The 25,511-nt window shown below is 42.6% G+C and overlaps 1 protein-coding gene across 1 annotated transcript in view; it reads right to left on the bottom strand.

Moving 5' to 3' along the window:
* Positions 1-17,359, bottom strand: part of SCUBE2 (signal peptide, CUB domain and EGF like domain containing 2) — a 41,195-nt gene extending 23,836 nt beyond the window's left edge. The window contains exons 1-9 of the mRNA XM_086472107.1: positions 17,257-17,359; positions 14,832-14,954; positions 14,274-14,399; positions 10,940-11,074; positions 5,042-5,167; positions 4,531-4,647; positions 3,585-3,674; positions 1,785-1,901; positions 642-764 (exon numbers count right to left, since the gene is read on the bottom strand). Of these exons, the coding sequence (XP_086328233.1) occupies positions 642-764; positions 1,785-1,901; positions 3,585-3,674; positions 4,531-4,647; positions 5,042-5,167; positions 10,940-11,074; positions 14,274-14,399; positions 14,832-14,954; positions 17,257-17,359 (1,060 nt within the window). The remainder of the gene's footprint in view (positions 1-641; positions 765-1,784; positions 1,902-3,584; positions 3,675-4,530; positions 4,648-5,041; positions 5,168-10,939; positions 11,075-14,273; positions 14,400-14,831; positions 14,955-17,256) is intronic.
* Between the last annotated feature and the right edge of the window lie 8,152 nt (positions 17,360-25,511).

Raw genomic sequence — 25,511 nt, forward strand, 5'->3', positions numbered from 1 at the left:
GACCATTTTGATCTTTAAGTTTTAATGTATTTAAGCAGCTTAAACAGGATTGCTAACTCTGTACGCACAAACCATTACACAGAAAAGTAAATATGCTTTGTAAGTCTCACAGGAGAAATCCACGTCATCCTAAAAATCAGATGCTCTATGATGTTTTAGGGAATAGTGATTCCAGTCTGTCCATAGGCCCAAAATTTCATAGATCATATGTTAGATCTTTTTTTTTTTCTTTAAATAATGAACTCATGGCACCTAAATGTCCCATTTAGAAAAAATAATTTCACCACAATGGTGAACTAGTCAGTAAGATGGACAAAAAAATATTGTCTATTTTTCTGTGTAAATTATTTTAAGATCATTAATAGAAGAGGATGGGGAAGCATTATCCTCATAAAGAGCTTTTTAAAATGATGCTATCTGTCGCTTCCAGATAATAGTTTGCTGTGCCATTAAACATACCTCTACATTAGTATCAAGCCAACTGTATTAACTCAACAGCTGTTTCAGAAAAAAAAAAAAAAAACACCACAAAAAAACGAGGCATGGAAATTATTCTGGAGTCCATTATCACTTCATCATTGTAGTAGATGTCCAAGCCATGCTGATTTGTTCTACTTCTATTGCCTCTCCAGTGCACATACCTTGACAAGACTTCTCATCTGTTAATAATTTAAATCCTTTTCTGCAGCTGCAATCAAAACTGCCAACAGTGTTTTTACAGAAATGATCACAGCCTCCGTTATTAGACTGGCATTCATCAATATCTGTAACAAAAAAAAAAAAGTGCTTCAGCAAATAAACACTGTACATTCAACATAATTCCACTGCCAGACCCAGAAAACAGTCACGTCCAATTGGTTAGAGAAGCCCAGAAACAAAATCTAGTGAGACTACTATAAATTTTAAGGAAGATCAGATCCAGCTCTTAAGAATGATCTGTCCCATTCAGCCCCAAGACAGTGTTACTTGCTTTCATCTAACATTATTGCTGTCAGTTACTTTTGGATACGTGTATTCACAAAAGACCATTTCCCTAAGTTCTGTTTGGAAACACTTTCACTTAAATGTTCTCTAACAGGTTTTAGCTATTTAAACATTCTCTCTGTTTCCTTTTTCTAAGCCCTGCAGAAATCTCACAAAGGAGACTTCCTGAGCTACCCCATCCTTTTCACATTAGAATGTGTTCTTTATCTAATATTAATTGACTCAGCCATGGGAACTCCATCATTTTTGCCTAGCAGAACAGTCTTAACATCTAATTACTGGAAAATGTATTCTAATATACAACCTAAATGTCCCTTTGCTCCTTTCCAATACTCTCATTAGAGCTGCTTGAAGCAGTACAAGAAATTCTACTCACACATTCCTGTTTACACACTGATATGTACTTACAAACTGCTCAAATATCCAGCTGGCTGCAGGTAAAATAGCAGACTATTGGACTGTATGCCTGTAAGAACCTACACGCTTACCTCTGCCAGTACTGACCTCTACTTTACCACAGACGCGTATTATCTCCTACCAAACCTCATCTGTGAAAAACAAGGCCATCTTGGCAGGAGGGCTGGAAGTGGTGAGGTGGAGGGCAGAGCAGCAGAGATTCTCTGCACATGATGCACCTGATGCGGCAGAAATCAGGTGTCTACCCCTGGCTGCAGTCCTTTCTTGGGTCAGATTACACATACTGGCTTTCCTCTGGTCACTGGATTACCTTCATTTGGAGGTGAATACTTTACAGCATACCATACAGTTGGTACGCACATGTCCACGAGTACAAAACTCACCTTTACATGTCTTCCCATCAAACTGGAGCGTGAATCCAACAGGACAGCTGCAGTGAACTCCGGTCGATGTATCTTTACATGTACGATCACAACCACCGTTATTTACTGCACACGTTTCTAGCCAACAAGACAAAGCTGGGATATATTTCTAGCCAACAAGACAAAGCTTGCTCAGGGATATTATAATGGTAACATGAAACATCATGTGATACAAGGCATGGTTCCAAGCACACGGCTATTCAACCACATTTAGTCTAGTATACATGAGAAACTACTAAATACATGTATTGGCAAAATCCCTGCCTCAGCTATGTCCAGTTTTTTGCAGAGACTCTAAAAACTAAGATACTGTCTCCGGATATTCTCGTCCTTAAACAAAAATCCCCAATCCTTAACGATGAATCTGTTCTGTCAGTCTGCCTCCTTATGCCCACAGTCAACCCTGGCTGAGCCTCTGACACTTCCAAACAATGCCCAGACACCTGGCTACACTCAGAACTACTAAATCAGTTTTCTTAAATCCCTTCCCAACACACTTTCACGTGCTACCTGCACTCCCAGTCATGGTGGATTACATCCACACTGAGCATTCCTTCATGTTGTAACCCAGCTGCCAACTCAACGTAATGTCCCTCTAACTTCTCACTATGCAAACTATGCCTAAATCTCGCCAATATTTTCTAGTGAACACCCCTAAAACACAGTTCTTCACATCCATCTAAACAGAAATAACTCACTCTTTGGCATTCATCCTCTTGTAATCAGTCTAACCACCTCAGTCAAACAACCTTTTCACTGGCTGGACAAATGGAATTTTATCCAGCACATATTGATTCAGAAAACCGCAAAGATCATTTTCTATGTCTGTTTTTTGAAATCTTCACTTTCTAAGCTCTGTCTCCTAGTTTTCCGCAGCATCAAGCATATGCTACTTATTCTCATGTTTTGAGACCTTTACTGCTTTATTCTCTCCCAGTCTCTCATCTCACATTCAATATTGGGAGGCTGTGTCCAATCTTCACACGAAGACAGAGTGCCTCTTCATTCTTCCTCTTTCCACAGAAATGTCTTTTTTTTTTTATTTCTGAAAATGAGGCTATTCATTTGGATGTCTAAATATGGATTCAGGAGCTCAGAGCTAGCCCTATACTTTCAGTAGTTTCTTCATCCACCTCCATGCTCCATGATACTTCTGTGGCAAATGCCAATAAGCACAGTGAATCACCCTGGCTGCCTGGAGTAAGGGCTCTTGAGAGGTGGACATCCACTGACCCAGCTGCCCTGAGACCACAGTGATTGTTTCTCATGCCAGTGCCTTCCCAGTAGTGACAGACCCTCAGAGGCTGGCATTCTGGGCCAGATGTAAACACCTCTAGGAAGAGTAAGACAGTCTTTATCCTAACATGTCCTTCTAGGTGCAATCCACCACTGGGCCCAATTCTCTTCCACATAGAAGCACACTTTCAACTGAAGAGAAGCCAGTAAAACACTGCTTCCTCCACGACCACTTGGCTAAAACTGTAGCACAGAAGGGATTAGACTGTATTCCCATGACAAATTGGAACCATAGAAACATACACTACTTCAAGGGCAAGTTTCTGACACCTCCTACTGACCATCACAAACAATGTAGATAATATTATTACATAACATATAAGAAACTATTTCTTTAAAAGGAAGTGGAGTAACTCAGGCAGAAATCAGCCCAGAGCTGTGATGGTTACAATAAAAAACCACCACAATTCTTCAATCTAAAAGGTTTCAGCAAACAGCAAAATTACTTTGGATAAGCACTTTTACCCATAAGCAACCGCCGTTTCACCCTCTTGTCCACATCGGCTCCTGCTGTAGTGTTTCCCTCAGAAATTTCAACAGCAGCCTCTTCCCTCTCTGTAAGGAACAAGAAAAAAGCAAATAAGTACAGGTGCCCTGACCTCATCTGATATCCAATATGTACACACACACAAACAGCTGCATTGCACACTGAATTATCACAGGCAGAAATAATTTTTTTCTAAAAAAAAAGAAAGTCATAATGAAAATCATTAAGACTCTTCAGCCTAAACCATAAGAATATTTTGCTTTTGGTGCTTCCTTACAAGTCATGTTTGCTTCAGTATTATTAACAAAACAGAAGATGTGCTATGGATGTAGTGAAGAGCAACAAGATGAAAGAACTAATTGAACTGTCATGAACTGCTCTGTTAAGAGCACACTGTCGTCATCTACCATGGACTAATACAAGGACCAGCCAGTTATACCTGAGCATTTAACTTCAACAAACAGACAATAAACTCTTCCAGAGACTGGAAGAGTTTACAAACCTTAAGTGTCTTCTTTACTGAATAACTGCCTTGCAAAAATTGTACTTAAAACCAGAACTCTGAATTCAATGAAACAGATGTACTGCTTGGTTACACTCTCTGGCTCAAGCTATACAAGAAGCTGAACCTAAAATATCCTAGGGGGAAGGGAATCTTCTTCAGTTAGTGACAGGCCTTCTGCTTCAGAGGGATCTGTGCAAATTACAGGCTGCAGGAGTATTAGGCAGCTACTTACATAGGGAAGCATAAGTTGCCTGGACCCAACCACCTCTCTCATGCACTAACAAGTTTCTTAGTTTTGGATTCATTGACATTTTCCAGCCATACTATATGAGGAGCATTAATCATGAACACACAGCAACGCCACAGCACTCCAGAGTTAGTCATCAACAGAAAACTACTTCCCTCCACTGTATACTGACCCAGGCAGGTTTTCCCATCCACGTGCATGATGTACTTGGGGTGACATCCACAAACAGGCCCATTATCAGCATCATCACATGTATGTTGACAGCCACCATTTCCATGATTACATGTTACTAGGAAGAAAATATGCTACATCTCACAAGTACTTCCAGCATCTTTGAAAGACAGTGTGCAACTTTATCTCCATTTGACCATCCAATACACCTTCCCAACATTCCCCTTTCCTGAAGAACTCTGTGAGACTGAAATACTGCAGAGCTCCCTAGTGGAGCTGAACTTCCCGTTATTAGGGATGATGGCACAACTCCCAAACTACAGCTACTGTAGCAACCAATAGACTTGTGTGATAGTGTCCAGCAAAGCCATTGACTTCAGTTTAATTCAAACACACACAATTTAGGCACATCACCCCAGTTTGGCTATAACATACCAAAGCCCATATCATTGCAAACAGAACACTATTTGTTCACTTTGGGAAACCATAAGCATATGCAGAATGTTGCATACAAATGCAGCTCCTCTGGTTCTTGGACAATTCAAATCCTGGTCGGCATTCACAGGCAACTCCTCCTTTGGGCGTTTCTCTGCAGATGTGGGCACAGCCATGATCTTTATTCATGCAGCTCATGCCTTCTGCAAAACAGGACAAGTGCAAGAGCATTAGCATCCTCAGCACCTCTGTGTGCAGGCAACAGTCAAATAAAGTCAGTTCAATATACACACCAGACAACAGCCTGCTACTTCTGGGAAGACTCTACAATGTTAGGACAAAAAGTATAAGCTTACAGACAGGGAAGGCAGAACGTCCAATCCTGCAAAGTCAATGGCCCCAAGGTTTCTCCATCTGTGATCTTTTATGTGCTCATGTTCTTTGACCGCAAGGTCAAAAAGCAACATCCATAGATTTGTTTAGCATCTGCATTCTCATCCAATGCTCTCACTTTTACCAGTGTTTATAAAAACCTCCTCATGTCTTTTACAAAACTTGCAAGGTGGCTGATACCTGGCAAGATCAAAGCCTAAAGTGAAGTCCTTATTCCTCTGCTTAAAAGAGCAGCCACCAGACACAGAAATGCCTAGGCCGATAGTCACAAAAGTCATCCCTATTTCAATTACTGGCCTACAAAGAAGATTCCCAAAGCCGTAAACTACCTCAGCACCGACTAAGTAGTGACCAGACAGACACGCAGACTGTGCGGTGGCTGTATGTCAATTCTTTTTTTTGTTAACCATTCTGTTTTCATTTTTTTTCTGATTTCAATAAATACCTCCCAAAATAACCCCACAGGGAATTATCACAGCATTCTGTATTTCTACACACCTTCCCATCTGGACTGAAGTTAGTGCCAGCGCCTGCTTTAACCAAATGAAAAAGCAACATGACACTAGTGACTTACTTTCTTTTAGTGCACCTCTTAAAAATATCTTGTCATTTTTGCCTCTGGCAGTTACAAGCTGTTCATGCATCTGTGCTCGTTGACTGACAGAGTGTCTTGTCTGGCCTTTGCAAAAAGTTAAAGTCAATTAAACAGGGAGGAATTATTCCTAGAATTATTGTAAAAACCTCTTTCACCTTGCCCCATGGTTCAGCTAAATCAATGCTTTTACCATTGGCAATATGGTGACACGATTTGTGTGGTGACACACACAAAGCTACACAGCAGCTGGTTGAGCTATCAAATGGAATCTTTAGACCAAATTAAAAAAGTAGTTTTTCTTCCAACTGTACGCTGCAGATTTTTGTAAAGTCTTCTATAGTGCTACAAAATTGGACAAGATGACAACTGAATGCTTTCCTCAGGTATAGGAAGAACACACCTTTGCCATTAAATTCTCTGTCTGGGTGTATTTGGCTTTTATAAGACATGTTACACCAAAATGCTCTTTCCTCTCAGAGAGAACACTTCATTTGAGAAGAGTAAATGGAGCATACTTTGGTTGCAAGGGCTTATCCCACATTACTTCAGTGAACTTCTACAGAGTTGAGCAGATGCACAATCAGAGAGAGAATGAAAAGGCTGACCATGCTGCTAAAAAGGGATTGTGTGAACAATTCCACACCCTATATATTCTTTAAACTGACACAGCCCTTTTTGCAGCCTTATTACTAAATGAAACAAAAACACTGTATTGGGAAGCCGAGGTCAGCTCGTCACCATTATTCCACTACACTTCAATTAGGTCCTTGCTCTGCACACAACTATCCTCTCCATCTGAAGCACAAGCTACAGTACCCTTTCTCTATTAAGACAGCTTTAAGCAACAAAAGAATGGATATTGCAGAGCCTAGATTATTCTGCTCTACTGGCTTTTTGCTTCCTTTCCCACAGTGAGGACTGTAGAAGTCTAACAAGACAATGACACTTCAAATCCTGCAGCACACAGACACAGTCTAAGGAGCCCACATGAAAGCTGTCATCCATTATTGTGCTGTCAGTCAAGGAACGAGACAACCTATGAGGCCACAAATTAGCCTCATTAACTCTTGTGGTTTTGTGACATTTCTGTTCTTAAGCATGCAATATGATTTGGTGTTAGCCCAGAGGCCTTAGAAAGCATTAAGGGAATTAGCAGCTTAGTTTCTGTTAACGAAGTTACTCTTTTGTCTCTGTTGAGCTACCAAAGGGGAAACTGTTCAAGCAGGTACTTTGGTAAAGTTCACTGACATCGGACAAATGGTTTAAATGCTCAATTTGGGATTGCTCTGTTCTGAGAGAGCAGAATTCAATCAGGTCTCCACAGAAAGCTAAAACTGCACTTCCCAAACCAGGGCACATTTTAATAACAAAGTACCCATTGTGTAACAAGGTACATGACCAAACCCAATAAAATTGAGCTGACCCAGAAGACAGCATTTCATAGAAGATATATGCAGCCACACATTCTAGTATTTACTATGAAGCTGCTGCTTTTTTCCAAAGGTGGTAGAAGATTTCCGCTCAGCCCCATTTTATAAGGTTGTATTAAAGAAACATCTGTAAAACCATAAATGCTGTGTTGACTGCAAACTCCTTCATGGACACAAAGCCTTCCAGGTCACATTGTTCCAGAGCTGTTGCAATGGCAGATTGTAGTCAAATTTTGGTCAAAACCCACCACATGCTTCCCAGACACACAATTTCTCTTGCAGGAGACCGTGCCCTACTGGCACACATTGTCTTCAGATGGATGAGTCTCTTGATCACTCACAGCCAAGAGAGCTGAATCCAGTGCCTACCTGGCCTAGCAGACCCCAAGCCAGATGAGTACTTTCTGATGACTGGACCTTTGCGAAGTTACCCAGCAAACTTCAGTAAGGTCTGAGCACTCCTGTCGTTGGCAAGACACAGGCAAAAAGCCAGCATGGTATTTCCCTATCAGGTCACGTTAAATTAATCTCTTACATGCATGATCCGTGTTTAAATCTTTGTCTTTTTCACAGAGAAAATGCAGGTACATCACCACCAATCTTCTAAGAACATTAAGGTTCCATTTAGGGCACATTCAAACAGGCATTCAACAGGACAGAGGGAGAGGATGCACTTGTACAAAGAACTTCTCAGAGGCACCCTCTAATAGCCAAATGGCAAGGAGCATCAGCCAGCAGAACAGGACATCCCTTGAACACTTTAGTCTTTTTTCATGCTTTCTACACCCTTGAGTTAAAACAACTTTTTCCAAAAAGCTTTCTAGTTATCACTGTTCTTCACAGTCAGAAGGACTAAGAGCAACAGTTGAGATGGTCCCCTGTGTATGAGCTTTACAGTCCATACAGTGATTTCAAATGTGGCTTTCATCTTGCCGGTCCAATTGACTCCCATTGATTCAGCCCAACAAATAGATAGCTATGACTGCAAAATACCACAAGGGAGAGTAGCTAGATTTGTCATCCACAGCAACAGCAACTACAAGATGTACTATATATCTGTTCATGAAAAACTCAGTTTTCCTTCAAATTTTTGTATTCTCTAACATGGAGCAAGTTAAACACAAGAAACAAGCCACCTGTGCATGGCTACCCTGACAGCTACTGTAACAGCCTCCCAAAATAAATCCATTCTCCCACACAGAGATGAAGAGCAGCTCACTCAGAGCAGATAGCCAAAGGAAAAAACAGGATTGTGCACAACTTCCCAAGACACACTCAGTTCCTGTGGTTTAAGCAGGGGCTAGGCAGAACAACCCCTGTGCTTCAAACCAACACAGTCATATCAGATGAAAAATCAACTTTAACTACCCAACTCTCCTCTAATAGCTACCTGACCTTCAGTCCCATGTCACAGTAGGTGACACAGAACCCAGAGGATAACTGCAGATAGACTTGGAAGGGCAGTGACTCAGGAGGAATACAACAACCCCAAGCCTCTCTGTTTCTCCTGTCTCAACTCCAGTTCACTCTTTTTCTGTGTATGTAAAGGCCAGTATTGCAGACCACTAGGAAGGTCTCTCAGGCATTAGTGTATGCACCCTCTTAACTGGGCTGGCAGACTGGGAAGGAAATACTCCTTTATATTACAGATAAGAAGCAAAACTGAATAGCTGGTCTAAGCATGAGGTGCTGAATGCTCTTTTGATCAATGCTGTGAGGTCTCAAAAGAGAATTAATAAAGCATTTACACTGAGAGATGCATACACAAGGCAGAGAACAGAAGACCTAGTGATGAGCAGAAAAGCAAAGAACAAAGTGAGGGGAAAAATAAAGCAATGAGATTTGGCTCACAACAGACCTGCCCACCCAAGAAAACAAACAAAAAAAAATACAAAAACAAAACAACAAACAGACAAAAGAAAGAAGTGGGGAATCCCATGGAGCACTTCTTCATGGTAATGGGCAGGAGATGGGAGAGAAACAGTCACAGCATGATAACCTGAAAAAATGGCTTTTAACAAAAAAAAAGAACAAATACTTCTCTATTTTAGTGTGAAGGGGGAAAAAAAAAGCATTTCCGGCAAAAACAGTAAGGGTTTTTTTTCTTAAGACTGTTTTCCATAAAAATATTTTTTATTCAGTATTTTTTAGGAAAAAATGCAGGGTTTTTCCTGGGTTTTTTTCTTCTTTGAAAAAGAAAAGCAACTAAATTAAGTAGAAATCTGGTATTAAGGAAAAAAGGCCCTTTTCTGCCAAGAAGTTAAAAGAAATTAACTGCATCTTTAAAAATAAGAGCACAGAGGTAGAATTCCAAAAGTACAATTTAGGGAACAAATATTAATGACAGGAAATGCTGCTGCTGTTAGTTCAGGAGAGCAGAAGGTACTCAAGCAGCAGGAAGTAAGAACAGAAAGAGTTGGAAGTTTTTCCTCCCTTGGCATTGGAGAAGACAAGGAGTTCAGGCAACATTTTCATCCCTAGATTCATCATCCGTGCACAGACACAAACACACATCACTGCTAGCTAGGCAACACGAAGGGAAATGCCTTGCCCCACCACTGCAGCCTTCCTGCTTGTCCCCACTCCTGGCTCAGCTCCTGCAGTGGCAAGCTGAGCAATGGCCTGAGAAATCACCATGCATCAGCAGACCCCATGAGACCAAGTCCAGTACCAGAGAAGCTGAGAATACAAATTCTTAATTCAAACAAAAGATCAATTCAGCTACGTCAGATGACAGCCACCTCAGCACACTCATCTGTGGATGGCCATATATGTCTATAAATGTTGATCTCTTCACTATGGGTTTTTTTAGAGTGAGATTTGTTTATTTATGCTCAGATTCCTCTTATAGTCATGCCAACGATAAGCCATAGATTAAAGAAAGCTTTGCAGCTTTAAATACTTCTTAGCAAGATATTCACTGTACAGTTCAATGGACAACTCCCTGATCTGAGCAACCACTTTAAAGTATTCCCTAAGGGCATCCAAAATAATTTTGTTCCATTCGATGTCTAATTAGATATCCAAAGCTCTCTGATCTCTCAAAGGTTGCTTCATAAAGGTTTCACTCAAAACAAAGAACATGATTTGAATACCTTTGGGGCTGACAAACAATAAATCTTTTAGCCGAAATCTAAACACTGTACGGGGAATCTAAAAGGTACTTGAAGGTAATGCAGATATTGCCCTGTAACTAAAGCCAATGGAAGTGGTCAGAACTCACTATTGTTCAATTTATTGCCATTCCCTGGATCAGGACACAGCTTAGCTGCACAACAGAGCATAAAGTACACTGGGAGTACAGCAGTACAGCCTTTAACAAGCACAACACTGCAGACATACAGGTGGGATCAAAGGGGCAGAAGGCATGTAAAGCGTCTTCAAAGTCACTTAGAAGATTCTGATACACTGTTCCTTTGAAAAGGAGTGAGGACTTCAAGACCTTTCACAGCTTTGAAAAATTCAACCTAAAGATACTTTTGAAGCTGCTTTAGAGATTTTGCAGTTAGCTTCTGTCAAAACCTCCTGCTTGGTGCCTAGAGGGAAGCAGACAGTACCTTCTGAGCGGTGGATGCACGTATGCTGGTTATCACTTAGAAAAAATCCTTCCTTACAGCGACATTCATAGCTCCCCACAGTGTTGACACAAACATGCTGGCACCCACCATTGTTGAACATGCATTCATCTGTATCTGAAAAAGAGAGAGAGAGATCAGCTTTGTTTGATCAATATACTCATACTGGCAGTAGCCGCCCAATATGCAGTACAGACAGACATCTACTTGGCACGTAACCACCCAGGCAGCTCAGACACCCCAGGCTAGCCTGTTGTTGTTGTTGTGCTGTCACCCTTGGGAAAGTATATTTTTGCTGCTGCTCTTCAGTTTGCCCAAACAGTCACAGGGCTCCAAAGAAACGCTGGCCAACTAACCAGAGTTACTGGTTACAACTAAGGCAGAGTAGCCTTGGTGGAGCCAGAAGCAGGACTATACACTCCACCTATGTGAACGTGCTCGCCTCTCCGAGCAGCTAGAAAGTGCTACCACTCAGCAGCCTAGCACACTACATCTAGGGTGAGCATCCATACGTGGTTCTGTCTTGCTCAGTGGGACGCAACTTTAGTTCCAAAGCTGCCCAAGCTATAAAAGGTGTTTTTACAGAAAGCTCCCCATTCTGAAGCAAAGGAGGAACAACAAAAATACAAAACTCAAAAATTTAGCTTAAAACCTATCCTCTGCTAATTACTTTCACTCTAGCTAGAATTCACACATCACATCTGTTCTGATGCTCAGTTTGATTTATTATTCTCCTCTCTCAACTCTAGGTCATCACCGCTTACCATCAAGGCTGCTGCTGTGTCGCCTAACTGCAGTCAAGGACAAGACAGAAGTTCTGGAAATAGTTTTAATGTTGGTTTTGCAATATTCAGAGCTTCAACAGTACCAGACAATACAGAAAGGCTCTGCTTGCAAGATAACCAAGAGAAACAGAGTAGAAAAACTTCAGCTAAGCCTCTGCACAACAGGATGCTCATCCCAACCTCCAGTTCTTTGGATTTTACCCCTTAGTAAGCACAGGTCTTTGTAACCACTACCAGCAAAGAATTCTCCTACCTAATTTTCAGAAATGCCAATTTGAACAGGAAGTAGAAATGCTCAGTCCCTCAGAAAACAGGACAAAACATTGCTGAGGCAAAGCACTGGTCTCATTTGCAAATTCATATGGAACATCATGTTTGCCCCCTGTTCTGTTCATTGTTCCTGTGCTAATAGTACAATGCTTTTAATTTAACATTGTAGCATTTCTGGCATAAAACAGCTGTCATCTTAAAAAGGAGAAAGAGAAAGGCTTTTAGTAAAAAGCATAACATAGTATTACAACAGATTTAATTTCTACTGAAGGCAATGAGTAAGTCAATTGGATGCAAAAGAATGTGACCTGCTGTAGCAAAAAGAGCGGCTGACATATCTCCATCACAGAGAAGCTGAGTATTTTAGAGTTCTACAGCGATGTGAATGTGCAAACAATCATGAATAAACAGCCACCATGAGCCTTTAGTACTACAGATTTGAACTCCAGCAGATGTTTCTGTCTTACAGACCTTGGAAAGCTTTCAAAAAAATCATCTCTTTCCAACAAGTAATTGTGTATTTGGCTTAAACCCAGGCACACAGCAGATCTCTTCAAAAATAAGGGTGAGAGGAGGGCAACCCTGGCGTGAACAAAGTAAATAAACAGATTAAGAGAAGATGTGATCCAATTTGCTGCATGCCAAAATATTTATTTAACGTTTACATCACATCTCAAAATTGGCAGGTCAATGGTAAAAACTTCATTGTATGTCAATGACATTTTATTTTATTTTAAAAAGTCTGCCATGCAATAGTGAGCAGCTTCCCAGTAACATAGCAGGTGGTAGATTTTGGTCTAAATTATGTCTAGGTCTTACTAATCATAAACCAGTCAGCTGAAGTATGCTCTAGAGGGGCTACTGACTACAAAGAGAATACACCCTTTGGTGGCATTGTAAGAGACAATGTGTTTGTTCACATTCAGCCCTTCATGGTAACCTCAACTGAACTCCACTGCGTGTTTACACAAACGCGCTAGAGAAAAATAAGATGGCCTTCCTATTATTTCAAAGTATCAGAAGACATTTTGCTTCCCTCTTTGCTTTCTCTAGTGAAATACTTGGAATTTAGTGACTTCACCCTCTCCTCCACTTACACTGTAACAAAGTTAAGCTGTGGACACCCATCAGGTTCCCAGCTGGTAAAACCCAAAACAATCCCACTGGAGACTCCAGAGCTTTTATGATTTGTCTCAACAGAAGATACAACCTGGACAGTCTGATTCCCGCCTGATAGGCCATATACTAGCAGGAAATACTACAATCTTAAAACTACGCTGTGAGAGCAAGTTTCCCTCTGACTGACATGGGCATGGAAGCCTTCCCAGGCACATCCACGCTCAGTGCAGCAGAAGAGGAAAACTGAGCCATCTCTGAAAAAGTAAATGGGATGGGTACCACAGCCCAGGGCAGAGCTACACGGGGTACCCAGCATGGGTCCTGGAAGCAGGACAGCTTCATCAACATGGCTCTGTCCCAGGGAAATAACAGCAGCAGCGTACCACACTGCCAACAGGCTGCAGCTCATGCATTTCTGTACACTGCTGCATTGTGTGCTGAAGGATACCATCACAGTAAAACCACAAGGTCTTGTTACCCATTTTTAAAGACTTTCACCTGCTGGCACACAGAAAGAAGGAAACTTAAATAAAGAAAAGAAAAACAGGGCGAGAGAGAGTGGGTGCGTGCAGGGTCAAGGGAGTGTTGCCATGATTGAACACATTTCCAGAGTTGTGTACTTCACTTCACACTAACCACCCAGGGAAACTCTGAGCATTTGGTTTAGTCCCACTGTGCTTCAATGGCCTCTATCACACACAGCTACTGCACGCTCCTAATCGTCCCTTCCTTGCAGCTTGCATGTCCGGAAGTACTCAGACACAGTAAGAGTGAGAAGGCCACACGTTATAGATGTACGAGACAGAAGATTTCCAAGCCTGGAAACACCCCTAAGAACTGATCCTAAACTAACTTTCTAACAGAAAAGACAACGAGCACACGTTCTTTCACACAAACTCATTTAGCATAATAATAGACGGCACTTCACACATTTTAACCAAAAGCACGTAACAGAACCGTAGCACAATTATCTTCCTCTTCTACAAAGGGGGAAAGAGCCACACTGGGATGGTATATCACTACTTGGAATTCCTTAGTCCCATATGTAATGTTCTTCTCCGATCGCCACGCATTTCCCGTGGATGCAGCTGAACGGTTATGTTAGCATCACCACTCGCAATGTTCACGAACACACATCTTACCCAAGCAGTTATGGCCATCATGAGCCAACATAAAGCCGTCATAGCAAGTACAGCGGTAATTTCCTGGAATGTTGAAACACTCGTGGACGCAGCCTCCATTGAAGTCGTTATCACATTCATCAATGTCTAAGGAATAATGCAAAAGTCAATATGATGGATGCTTGCTTGAGTGTTATAGACAGTTAGAGATGTGTCTGTGTAAATGTGAGCAGCAACTGCTGTCCAAAATCATCATTGTCTTGCAAATAGACTGTACTCCACGCATTTCTTGCTGAATGTTTCTAAAGAGTGACAAAATGCCCTGAGATTCCCCTGTAGCTTTACCTTGGAGTTTTTAAGGCTGCTGGTTAAACAGCAACGTAATTATTAGACCAAGTGATATTACTAGGTGAAAAGCCACGCAATCTGCTTGCCTTTGATTTTGTAAACAAGGAGTGAATCAGGTGACTATTTTGATTTAAAATCATCCTCCATATTCTAAGACATTACGTTTAATGGCTCTGTCTTAGAAACACCTCGTGCTGACACAGGCAGAGCACACTGCTTCCATCACTTTACCTTCACATTTCTTCCCTTCGCCAGTGTAACCCACTTTGCACATGCACTTGTACAGCTTCGGGGTGTTTTGACAAATGGCATCTGTGTGGCAGTCATCAAGCCCCAGGGCACATTCATCCACATCTGGGAAAAGACAAGATTCAGAGGGGATGTCAGAAGGTAGAGAACAGGGCACATCTCCTGTACATATCACTGACGAGAAGATGTAAGGGTGAGCACCTGCTTGTGGTGTGTGCATGCAAGCATATTATATGTGTTTGTGAGTCAGGACAGAAACGTGCAGAGACTGTATTTGAACTCAAATTTGTCTAATGCTCTACCTGCATATAGATGTATTTGTGTGCAACTCAGATATGCTTGTATTAAGCTTTTGTACCCACTTATAAATACATCCAAAACAATCTATTATTGGATAGATCCTCCTTGAGATTTAGCTGACAGTTTGACAGAGATGCATTGGAGACTGCTAATCTTTCTGGTTAACAAAAACCGGTTATTGAAAGAGTCCTTGACCGCATCCGTGACATCAACCTCAGGAAGCCCGGTGATTTTTAAACTAACAACAGGAGTTTACAGTAAAGTACTTTCAAAGTCACCACCAACATGTTAAAAGAGTGACTTACCGTTAAACAGATGTTTAATTTATAAATAATGCCAATTTTTTAATTACAAGAATAGTATCTGGTGAGCAGCATTGCCAAATCACCTGGCCAGCCATCACAAAACACAGCATACTGAAGCAAAATATCCAAGTAGAAACTTCAGAGCAGAGAGAATGAGGAGAAAGGGAAACATCAACAGGAGGAAGTCCTGGAGACAAAGAAGGGTAGACAGAAGAAGAGGAAGAAAAGTTATAGGCAGCAGAAGACATCAGCAGAAGTTTTTCATACAGCAGAGGAGAATTCAAACACAGAAACAGGAAGATTTCCAGCAACTGGCTAAAAGGAAGAATTGCAGAAGCAGCACCCCACACAGGTACAAAACGTGACTTCTAAAATAACAGGATGAATCACTGGAGTATCAGCAGAAGGCAACTACTTCAATAATCAGCCACTTTTTATAGTGGGAATCACTTTCTAACAGGGAATTTCAGCCAGCACCTCTCCCATTCACAATTATAGCATTCATCTCTTTTTTTTTTTTTTTTTCCCTCCCATCACAAAATATGCCTGTAGGTACTGCAGCAGTTGCCAGCTTCAGAAAGCATCCATGCAGTTTTAACTCTTAATGGCATTTGGCAGGAAACAAGGCAAAGAGCCAGTGCTACAGCAGCAGTGCTCTCCTGGCTCTTGCTTGGGTGCACACCAAATGGATAACAGCAATGGGGTCCTCAGATACCACCTCCAGAAAGCAAGGGGAAGGTGGAAAACAGCTGGAGAGAGCAACAGAATCTGCTTCCTCTCAAAGTGGAAAAGTTAAGTCATTAAAAAATAAGGGGAGCAGTGAATTGATGGACCAAGTCATGCAAGGAGGGGTGCAGGGAACTGCTGAGGGGCCTCCAACCAGTAGGATTCAGGTAGATGGGGCAGGAGGAAAGGATGGGTAGGGAAGAAAGAAAGTGGGCAGTAAGAAGCACTAGCCACATGCGCTGGCTGTGTACCCCCCTGCATGGTAAGCTCTCCCCTTCCCAGCCCAGGCAGGGGACACACCTGCCCTGGCAAGGCGGATCCCAGAAAACAGACATCAAGGAGATGGCTTCTTTCAAAGATATGGCAGAGGCACGTCAACTAGATCTCATGCCAGCGGCAAAACGGCTGTTCTGCTATTTTATTTTCACACTGATCCTCTGTGGTCTGCAGCGCTCATAAAGAACAGCAGGAAAAAAACCCCCAGTATTAATGCACACAGAAGCATGGAAAAGAGGGCTAAAAAAAAAGTTACTAGGCACAGGGAGAGAGATTTCCTCATGTCGTGACAGTAGCCTGAGATGAAGAGATCCCCTAGAGGAGGGAGACTGTGAGCAAACATCACAGCCCTAAACTTGGCAGCCAGGCGGGCGCGGAGGAGACTGCAGGGAGAATTACTGGGTTTATTCCTCGGCGACCAGAGGCAGATAAGCCGTGACAGATGCAGAGCTTCCTTCCCGCTCCTTCGGCAAAGGTGAGACGTTAACCGGGAGCCCTGCCCCTCGGGGGTGAGCCCTACCCCTGGAGGTCAGCCCTGCTCCCGGACGGGACCGCTTGGAAACCGGCCTTTGAAAGTCACCCGCGGTGCCGGCGCGACACCACCCCCCCACCCGCCCCCGCCCGGCCTCGGTAACGGCACCCCGCTCGCCCCGCCAGCGGCCGCGCCTCACCTCCCCCTCCCTTCGCCAGCGGCCTCCCCCCGCCGCCCCGAGGGGACAGCCGCCCGCTGGGGCTGCCAGGTGCCCCGCGGGGGCGGCCGCTGTCCAGGGCTGAAGACGAGCCGGCGGCGCGGCACTCACCGGGCAGGGGCAGGGCGGCGGGGGCGCCCGGCGCGGGCAGCAGCAGGAGCAGCAGCGGCAGCGCCCGCGCCCCCGCCGCGCCGCGGCGGCCGCCGGACCCCATCGATGGCGCTGCGGCGGCGGCGGCGCTGGTGCTGCCGCCGGGCGGGAGGAGGCGGCGGCGGCGGCTGAGGGAGGTGTCTGCGGGCGGCCGGCCCGCCTCGCACTGACAGCGGGCGCGGGGCGGCGGGGCGCGGCGGCGAGGGCTGGGCGGGCCTCCCCGGGCGGGCCTCCCTGCCCTCCCCGCGGGCCCCGCTGCCCCCGCTGGCCGCCCGGCGGCACCCGGAGGCGGCGAGCGCACCCCCCCGCACGCCAGCCGCCCCGTCCCACATTAAAACCCTCCGTCGACCGCCCCAGCGCCCCCACCCACGGCCGCGGCGTTGAAACACCTGCGCAACACCCCAAACACAGATGTCCCGGCGCGGCGGCGCTTCCCGCGGGGACGCGGAGTGCCTCACACGCAGACGGCGGGTGCCAGCGGCGAGTGTAGGGGAGCCGCTGCTCCCCTGCCTGGAGCGGCCCCCAGACCCTCTCTTTCTCGGAGGGACAAGCCCCGGCAGAGATCCCGTGCGCCTGCATCCTGTCACAGCCCAGACAGACACCACTCCAGCCTTGCTTGTGTTTCTTCAAAAATACTGTATTATAGTTTTTACCGAGTAATTACACCCCACTGCAGCGCGTGAAGTCCCCGGCTCAAGGCCGTACCAGACCCCACACATCACACCATCACCCCCCCAGCCCCATCCCACCTCCTTTCCCAGCCAGGGATTTCTCACAGCTGTCCTTCCTTTGGCAGGTAGAAGTGGCCTATCCATTATTCACTGAAATTATAATTTCCCAAATGTTGTTTGACCTTTCAGGGTGCAAGCAAAAGCAGGCAGTATTCTTTTCCCCCTCCTCCCTCACATCCCTTTTCTCTTTTGTTTTGTTCTGTGAGAAATACCAAGCTATTTCTAGTTGTAAGGGCGGTTTATACACATTAGTAAATCTTCAGAGCGAAACTTTCCCTCAGTCTTTGTCTTTGTTTCCTTAATGGTAGCTATAAATTACCACTTTCCTTTCTCACTGGAGCATCAGGCTTCATTGCTTTTGAAATGATCAAAGTTATTTCTTTTAAAATCCAATGAAAAACAACCTATTGTATTTCCTGGACGGCTTTAGTCTTAGTCGAACTCATCTATAAATGCATAAAGCTGCTCATTAAACACTCCAAGGATCCTCCAGCCCCCCATCAGACCCCAAGCCTCCCCTTATCAACAGAAAGTAATAAATGGATGAAGACTTTCTCGACAGTTTCCACGATCCCATGAATAAACAATCATACTTACAATGGGAACTTGCACATCCACACACCTCTCATCTAGGGATATCAGTCAGGGTGTCTCTACAAACAATTCTCCCAAATGCACGTGACAACGAGCTATCTTACAGAACAGCTGATACGTATTTCAGGCACTTTCCAGTCAAGCTTCCTCAACGAACTTGACCAATATTAATTTAATTAAAATTCACCACAAGATTTGATGAAAGACATAAAAGCTACTTATGAAGAGTGTAGCAGAAAAAACAGTAACAGACACTGAAGAGAAGAGCCATATACCCAACAACTAAAGCTTTCTGAGGCACAGTAAAAGCAAAGCATCTTGTTTACTTCTGTAAACTAAAATATAAAGTGATGCATAAATATTTGGGAATGCCTGTGTTGGATCAAAAGATCTCAACACAGCTTGGAAAACAAACAAGAACAATATTAAATTCATCTCAGTTAATGAAACCATTTCTTACACATAAATTTCAAAGTGCTTTGTGAATGATCCCGGCTATTATTTCCGAGATAACACTCATTTGTTTACGATTAAGAATTGCCATTAAAATAGCTCTTTAAAGACACAAACCAGACAGAAGCTCAGACCTCAACTCAGATGTCTTTCTGTAGCCTTCTTAACTATTTCTTTTCAACTATTGAGTCACAGTGACAGATGACTGCACTGGGTACCGAGATCTTTAGTGCAAGAGAGAAGCTAGAAAAATTCTTAAGATTCAACTTCAGCAATAAGTTAACTATGATGAAAGCAAAAATATGTACCGGGTGCAGTTGAATAAGGAGACCCCAAATACCACTGTTTGGGTTTTTTTCAGCAATTAAAAATAAAATAATGAAGTTTTAGGAAGGAAAATAGCTACTGGTAAATATCTGCGAGAAGCATATGCAAACAGTTTTCTCATACATTATACACACTGATCCTAAAACCAACAGCAAAGTTTTTGGTCATCCAGATACTATACAGCATTTCAGTCTTGAACTAAATTCTGTCAGCATTGTGTGGACCAGAGTCCCATTCAGGTATGTTTCACAGATGCTTTGGGGAGAGAGGGGTTTGGCTGTTCTACATTTGGAGAAAGGCTGCACATCAGAAAACTCACCTGCTTTTTCCAATTGTACCAATGTGTGTTCTACCTTATAATCTTGCGAAACCTAGAACTTCTTCCTGCTAACACTACTGGATTCTTTGGATTGCCAGGAGCACAACACTGCTACGAACACTGCTGCTCCAAAGGTACTCTTCCACACGGATAAGAATTCCCCAGTTCCCCCCTGCCCTCCACTTTAAGTATCACTCAAAGCTGCCACAGAACAGCTGGATGTAAAAACTGCTCCAGAAATTCTGCACCTTATCTCCTTAGTAGAGTTGAACATTTTTGTCTGAAAATTTGGCATAAAAACTGCTTTATGCTTTATAATCCTTGTTAAATTTTATTATTAAATGATAAGCAAACATTATTTGAAGACACCCAGATTGCCATTTCATTTGTACTTTAACATAGTGAGAAGTAGCGGGTCTGCTGGGCTCAGCAACAGTGCATCATATTGACCCAAAATTTAACACAACTGAGTGAGCACCAGTGCTTGCGACAGAAACTGAAAACAACTGGGGGGGTGGAGGGGTGTGAAGATGCCAGAACAAAAAAGGGAAAGCAGCAGACAGATGAGTGAGGAAATACTTTCAAATACTTAATTATTCCAAAGCTTTTCACACACATAATGTCTCAGAGCTGTAGTTTCAAGTCTTACTCATCTCCGTATGTATAGGGGGTTTTGCACATTGCTTTCCTTTGAAATGAATCACTGACATTTTTGCACTGACACTTTCCATCTTAGTATCCAAGGGTTTTCCAAGCTACCAAATAGGTTGTTGATTTCTACGTAAAATAACACATCTTCAGTAATCGGCAGTTTTGCAATTTAACAGTGCCTTTCCTTGGGAGCAGGACCTGCACATGGCTTATCAAAACCAGAGAGGAAGTCTGGGGTTCCTCTGGTCCCCAGAGTCTAAAAGAACCTCTCATGTAATTTATACTCCTTGTCTAAGTCTTTTTATGCCACTGGTAGAAAAGCTTACCTGAAACAAACATCATATCCTCCAGTGATATTTTAAATGTCATAGGATCTGCATCTTAAAATGCCAGTGTCACCGAAATGAAGAAGAACAGCTCCTGTTTATTGCAGGACTGAATACGGTATGTTCTGTTAATGAATATACATCTTTGAGTTAATAGGGGAAAAAATAGACTTTTTGCTATATGAAGTAAATTTTAGACAAAGACCTGCTTGGTGCAGCGCTCTGACATTTGTATTTGTTTGTGGGAACCTTCCAAGCCATCACTACAAGAAATCACAACACATTTCTAGACTCATGCGTTTGGACCAGTTAGTTAACAGACAATCATTGCCTACCATTCAAACTCTTCTCTCCAACAGACCTTCTATAAAACCACCTCAGACCTAACATTTGGAAAAGCGCTGTGAACCCAGCAGTTGCACAACACACTTCACTCACCAAAGCCCCTGTGCTTTTTGTTCCCTCCTCTTGCAGGAAGTCTGAAAGATTTGAGACCACCTGTGATGAAGTGACTGTGTTTCTGAAGCTGTGCTTATCTCATAACTCCATCCGGGCCTGCCCCACGTCCGTCCCCATGGTGCCCTGCAGAGGGATTAGAACCAGTAGGTCTAATAAAGCCTACGGAACTAAGATGGTCTCAGTTTCCAAGAGAGGCAGGTTCAGCATCTCACATCACACAAGTGCAGCACGCCTGACAGCAGGTACCGAGTTCACAACTGCACCCTCACAAACCCGTCCAAGGCTCAGGCCACCAGCACCACCTCATCAAAGCATGGAGCAGGCTGAATTCACTCTCTCAGCATCTCCCCCAGTGAGCCCACAGAATGACACTTATCAGTTGTTAGTAGTGCAGAATCACCCCCAGCTCAGGAAGACTGATGTGGTTCCCCCAAGTGAGATCTTAACACTTTTTATTTCGCTTTGCTTAAAAAAAGCCTCCACCACAGACCAGGGGGTGTGTGTGGTGAGAAACAAAGACTGGTGAAGAAAGCAGAGATACCTTCAAATAATGATCAAACTCCTTCCCTTCTGCATTTTCCCTGATGGTACAAAAACATTCAATAAAGATCTCATACAGTTTGACACAGGGTGAACCCCGCCAACTTCAGAACAGCCCTAACTTGAACCACTGTTCCCAAGCTGAGAAAATTACCTTCTGCATTTGTCAGCTTCAAAACAGAACTTTGTCAAAGCAGAAGTTAGCCATTGCTAACACGCAAGTCAGAAAAATAAGCAAGTCTCTTTGGCTATAGCTGACAAAAGAAAGGTCAGCTCCCTAAAAACACAGGAAAAATAGTACACCTCAAGGATGAGCTCTTTTTTGCAGACACTGGGCTAGTAAGGAATGGCAGAAACTGTACAAGATGGGGGAAGTGGCACTCAGCCTTCTTACCTGTTCCTGTCATCGTACATGGGAAGGAACTACAGAATCAGTGACTGAGGTTGGAAGGGACCTTCGGAGGTCATCTTGTCCAATTCCCCTGCTCAAGCAGGGATGTCCCGAGGAGTGCATTTTGGATGAAGTGGGAGATGAATGTGAGTAAAACTGACTTGGATTCCCTGCTTCTCATACTACTGACACACAAAACTTTCTGGACATAGGCAGCAGAAAAGTTACAAAAGCATAACCACAAATGAGTTGTGCTCACATTTGTTTACTACTCCCTCAAATCTAAAAACTAGATTTAACATATAGTAAGGCAGGCAGAACCAGTTTCAAGGTGACATAAACAGAGCAGGATCTAATGAACCAAGATTATACAGGGCTCCACTACATCGGTATGTACTTCAAATCATTCAAAAAGGGAATGAACAGACAGGAAAGAAACAACACTTTTGCCTCTGTGACAGTACACACCCTCCACCCAGTAATTCCTCCTCTGGGACTATCTGTCAAGTCAGACCTTACCCTGAACAAAGACAGTGTAAAAAGAGTAGGAAAACAGGCAATAATGCTTGGGCATGCATGTGTGCCACAGGTGTTGTCAGAATCTCAGAGATGGAGGACAATGCCATTTTCTCACTTAACCTTCTGTTTGAAGCACCAGCTAGTTATATTTCCAACAATTTCTGCTTCTCTGTATAGATCCTCTCACATAAAAAGAAAGGTTAAGCACCTGGCACACAGGGGTGATAGAATTTGGAACCCTCCACCAAATTTGGTTCATAAGCTCAAAAGTTGTTCAAAGGTAGGAAAAAAAGCTAATAAAAATGGCAGCACATAAGCATGTGTGTACTCACAGATACTTTCCAAGATCTGCATTACTCCCTTGCCTTCCTGTTCTCCCCATTCCCTGATTACTGAGTAGGCATCTCTTCCACTGATGGCAGTCTGACAGACAACTGCTCATGAGAAGGCTACACTAGTGCTGGCAGGGAGGCAGGCATTTAGTTGAACAGATCAGATACAAAACTGTACAAAAAAGGTCTCCTGAAATCAATAACTAAAGTGTCATACATACCTGCAGTCATGCAAAGAAGAAAAGATGATTAGCCAAATTATAAGAGGCTGTTGAAAACAGCACATTAATGCTATTTTTCATGTTAGAAGACAAATTTTATTGCAATTCATCAAATGCGCTACACCTGTAAAACTGTTTTGTATATCCAATTCACATTTAATGACCAATGGACTGAAATGTCACAGGAAAAATTAAAAAAGGAAAACAGTACTTGGTTTGTCATTATAATGTAAACTTCAATGCCCACCCTTAAAAAAAGAAGCCAGTGATTTCCCCACGTAGTAAAATATATAGTTCATTAGGTATTGATGCTTTATCTTAGTTTAACAGCCAATCTCTAGGTATAAAATAAAGAACTACAAAGATGTAAAGTACGTGTACAGTATCTTCAAGTATTTTCAAGTATCCTATAGTACCTTGCACTATGGACAAAAATCATTTGACAATATACAGAAAAAGTTAACTCTGAATAGTTTCACTGCAGAAATCTTAACATATTCAGGAATTCCAAACACATCAAAAATATGAATCATACAGCTAGTAGGTCTCATCTGAACAATTTGAAAAATACTCTGTTATGGAAAAAGTTGTGGAATAGTCTTCAGTTCATGAATATGTTCTCAGCTACAGAATGTCAAATGGTTAAGTTTATGGCAGGTAAAGGCTTTTTTTTTGTATAAACTTATCATCATAGTATTTCACTACATTTAAATTAAGTCTTTATTAATTTGCATTTTCCTTTTGTATAAAGTATCATTGTATGAACTCTGACAGCATTAATCAAAGAAGTATAAATAATGGATAGATGATAACCTGGTTTTCTTCCTCAAATCTGGTATCAGCCTGTAAACACATTTGGTCAATTTAGCACTATATATTTTTTTTTCCATTATATTTCTCTCTACAGAATGCATGTGTGCTGTTAAAAAAAATAATTACCTTTTCACATTAACTGTTACCAAAAAAAACCCAAACACAAAACAGCATAGCCACATAAACCTGCACCTATCAAACCTTCCCTCTTGTTTTAGAAAAGCAACCGAAGAAAAACAGGTTACAATTGCCATGATTCTATAGCTCATTTATGAACAAAATATGAACAAAAAGAGAAACGGATTTTACAAAGCTCTAGTTAGAGTAAAAGATGCTGACTACACCATTTGCTCTTGTGCAGTCATCCAGTTCAGCATAATGGCATGGAAGGAGCCATGCTGGAGCCTAACGTTACTCTGTGGGACTGATTCTAGCTAAATCAATGAAAGTAGGTCGGTTTGTGCTAAACACTGAAGAGTGGTAGGGATGATGGCTGCTACTACAGACTGAACTATTGTTAGATATGCCAGCCAAATCTCTTCCCAAAACCCTAGCACAGGCTACCACATCACTATATTTAATATCTCAGTCTTCCTTGGTGGCCTCTGGATCCAACGAAACCAACATTTTTTCTGTTGCATTTCAGAACCTTCTGCTGGTCCTTCAGTGGAGCAAATCCTTCCAGATGTAGAAAGCCATAGCAAAAAGTGCTTTGAATCCTAATAGGATTAAGCATAGACCCCCTGTGAGAGAAGACTCTCAAAGCAGTCTTTTCTGTGAAAATAAAATAACTGAGGGGCCCGGAACATGACCTTCGCCTTCTCCTTGTGCATCTGGACAGCTAGCTGTCACTGGTGAACAGCTTCATCCTCATGTGCTAGCTAAAGAAACCACAACTGGAGAACCAGCAAACCCCAGCTTTTGTGTCCATCCCAGGTATCGCTGTCATAATGAGACCAAAAAGATCCACAGCAAAGCAAGCCATTAAACCAATGGTATCATGCCACACTAGGTGAACTTGTGCAAAGGAAAAACAAAAATAAAAAAGAAAAAAGAACTTTGATTCAGGGTTAATTACCTCATGCTAGATAAAAATCAATCCATACTTAATATTACGAGAGATGGTTTTAACAGGATCAACTAACCTGTTAAGGTCAAAAAAATTAATCCAATTCTCCTTTCTTATGTAGACATATTCCCTGTGAAATACACAGGCCTAGAAAAGTCATCTTAAAAATAGCCAAAAGCACTGTAAAAAATTTTTTTTTCTATTATTATACATAAACAAGCAATTTGGGGCAAGTGTATAAAGATTATCTCAACATATTAAGTTGAATACATGAAATTCTTATAATAAAGTACACCTGTTTTATTTTTGCCCTTCCAAAGCCGGAAAAAAAATCCAACAAAACCAAACCAGCACACACAAAATACTTCAGTGAAATGCTCCTCTAAGCTCCAGACTGTGAAAGAATTCACAACCACCCAGCATGAGGACTGGCTTGGACATTGCCCTTGGATCTTCCTAATGCTACTGTGA

The sequence above is a fragment of the Leptosomus discolor genome, chromosome 12 (assembly GCF_034619465.1).
Source record: "Leptosomus discolor isolate bLepDis1 chromosome 12, bLepDis1.hap2, whole genome shotgun sequence".
In the NCBI taxonomy this organism is placed as follows: Eukaryota; Metazoa; Chordata; class Aves; order Leptosomiformes; family Leptosomidae; genus Leptosomus; species Leptosomus discolor.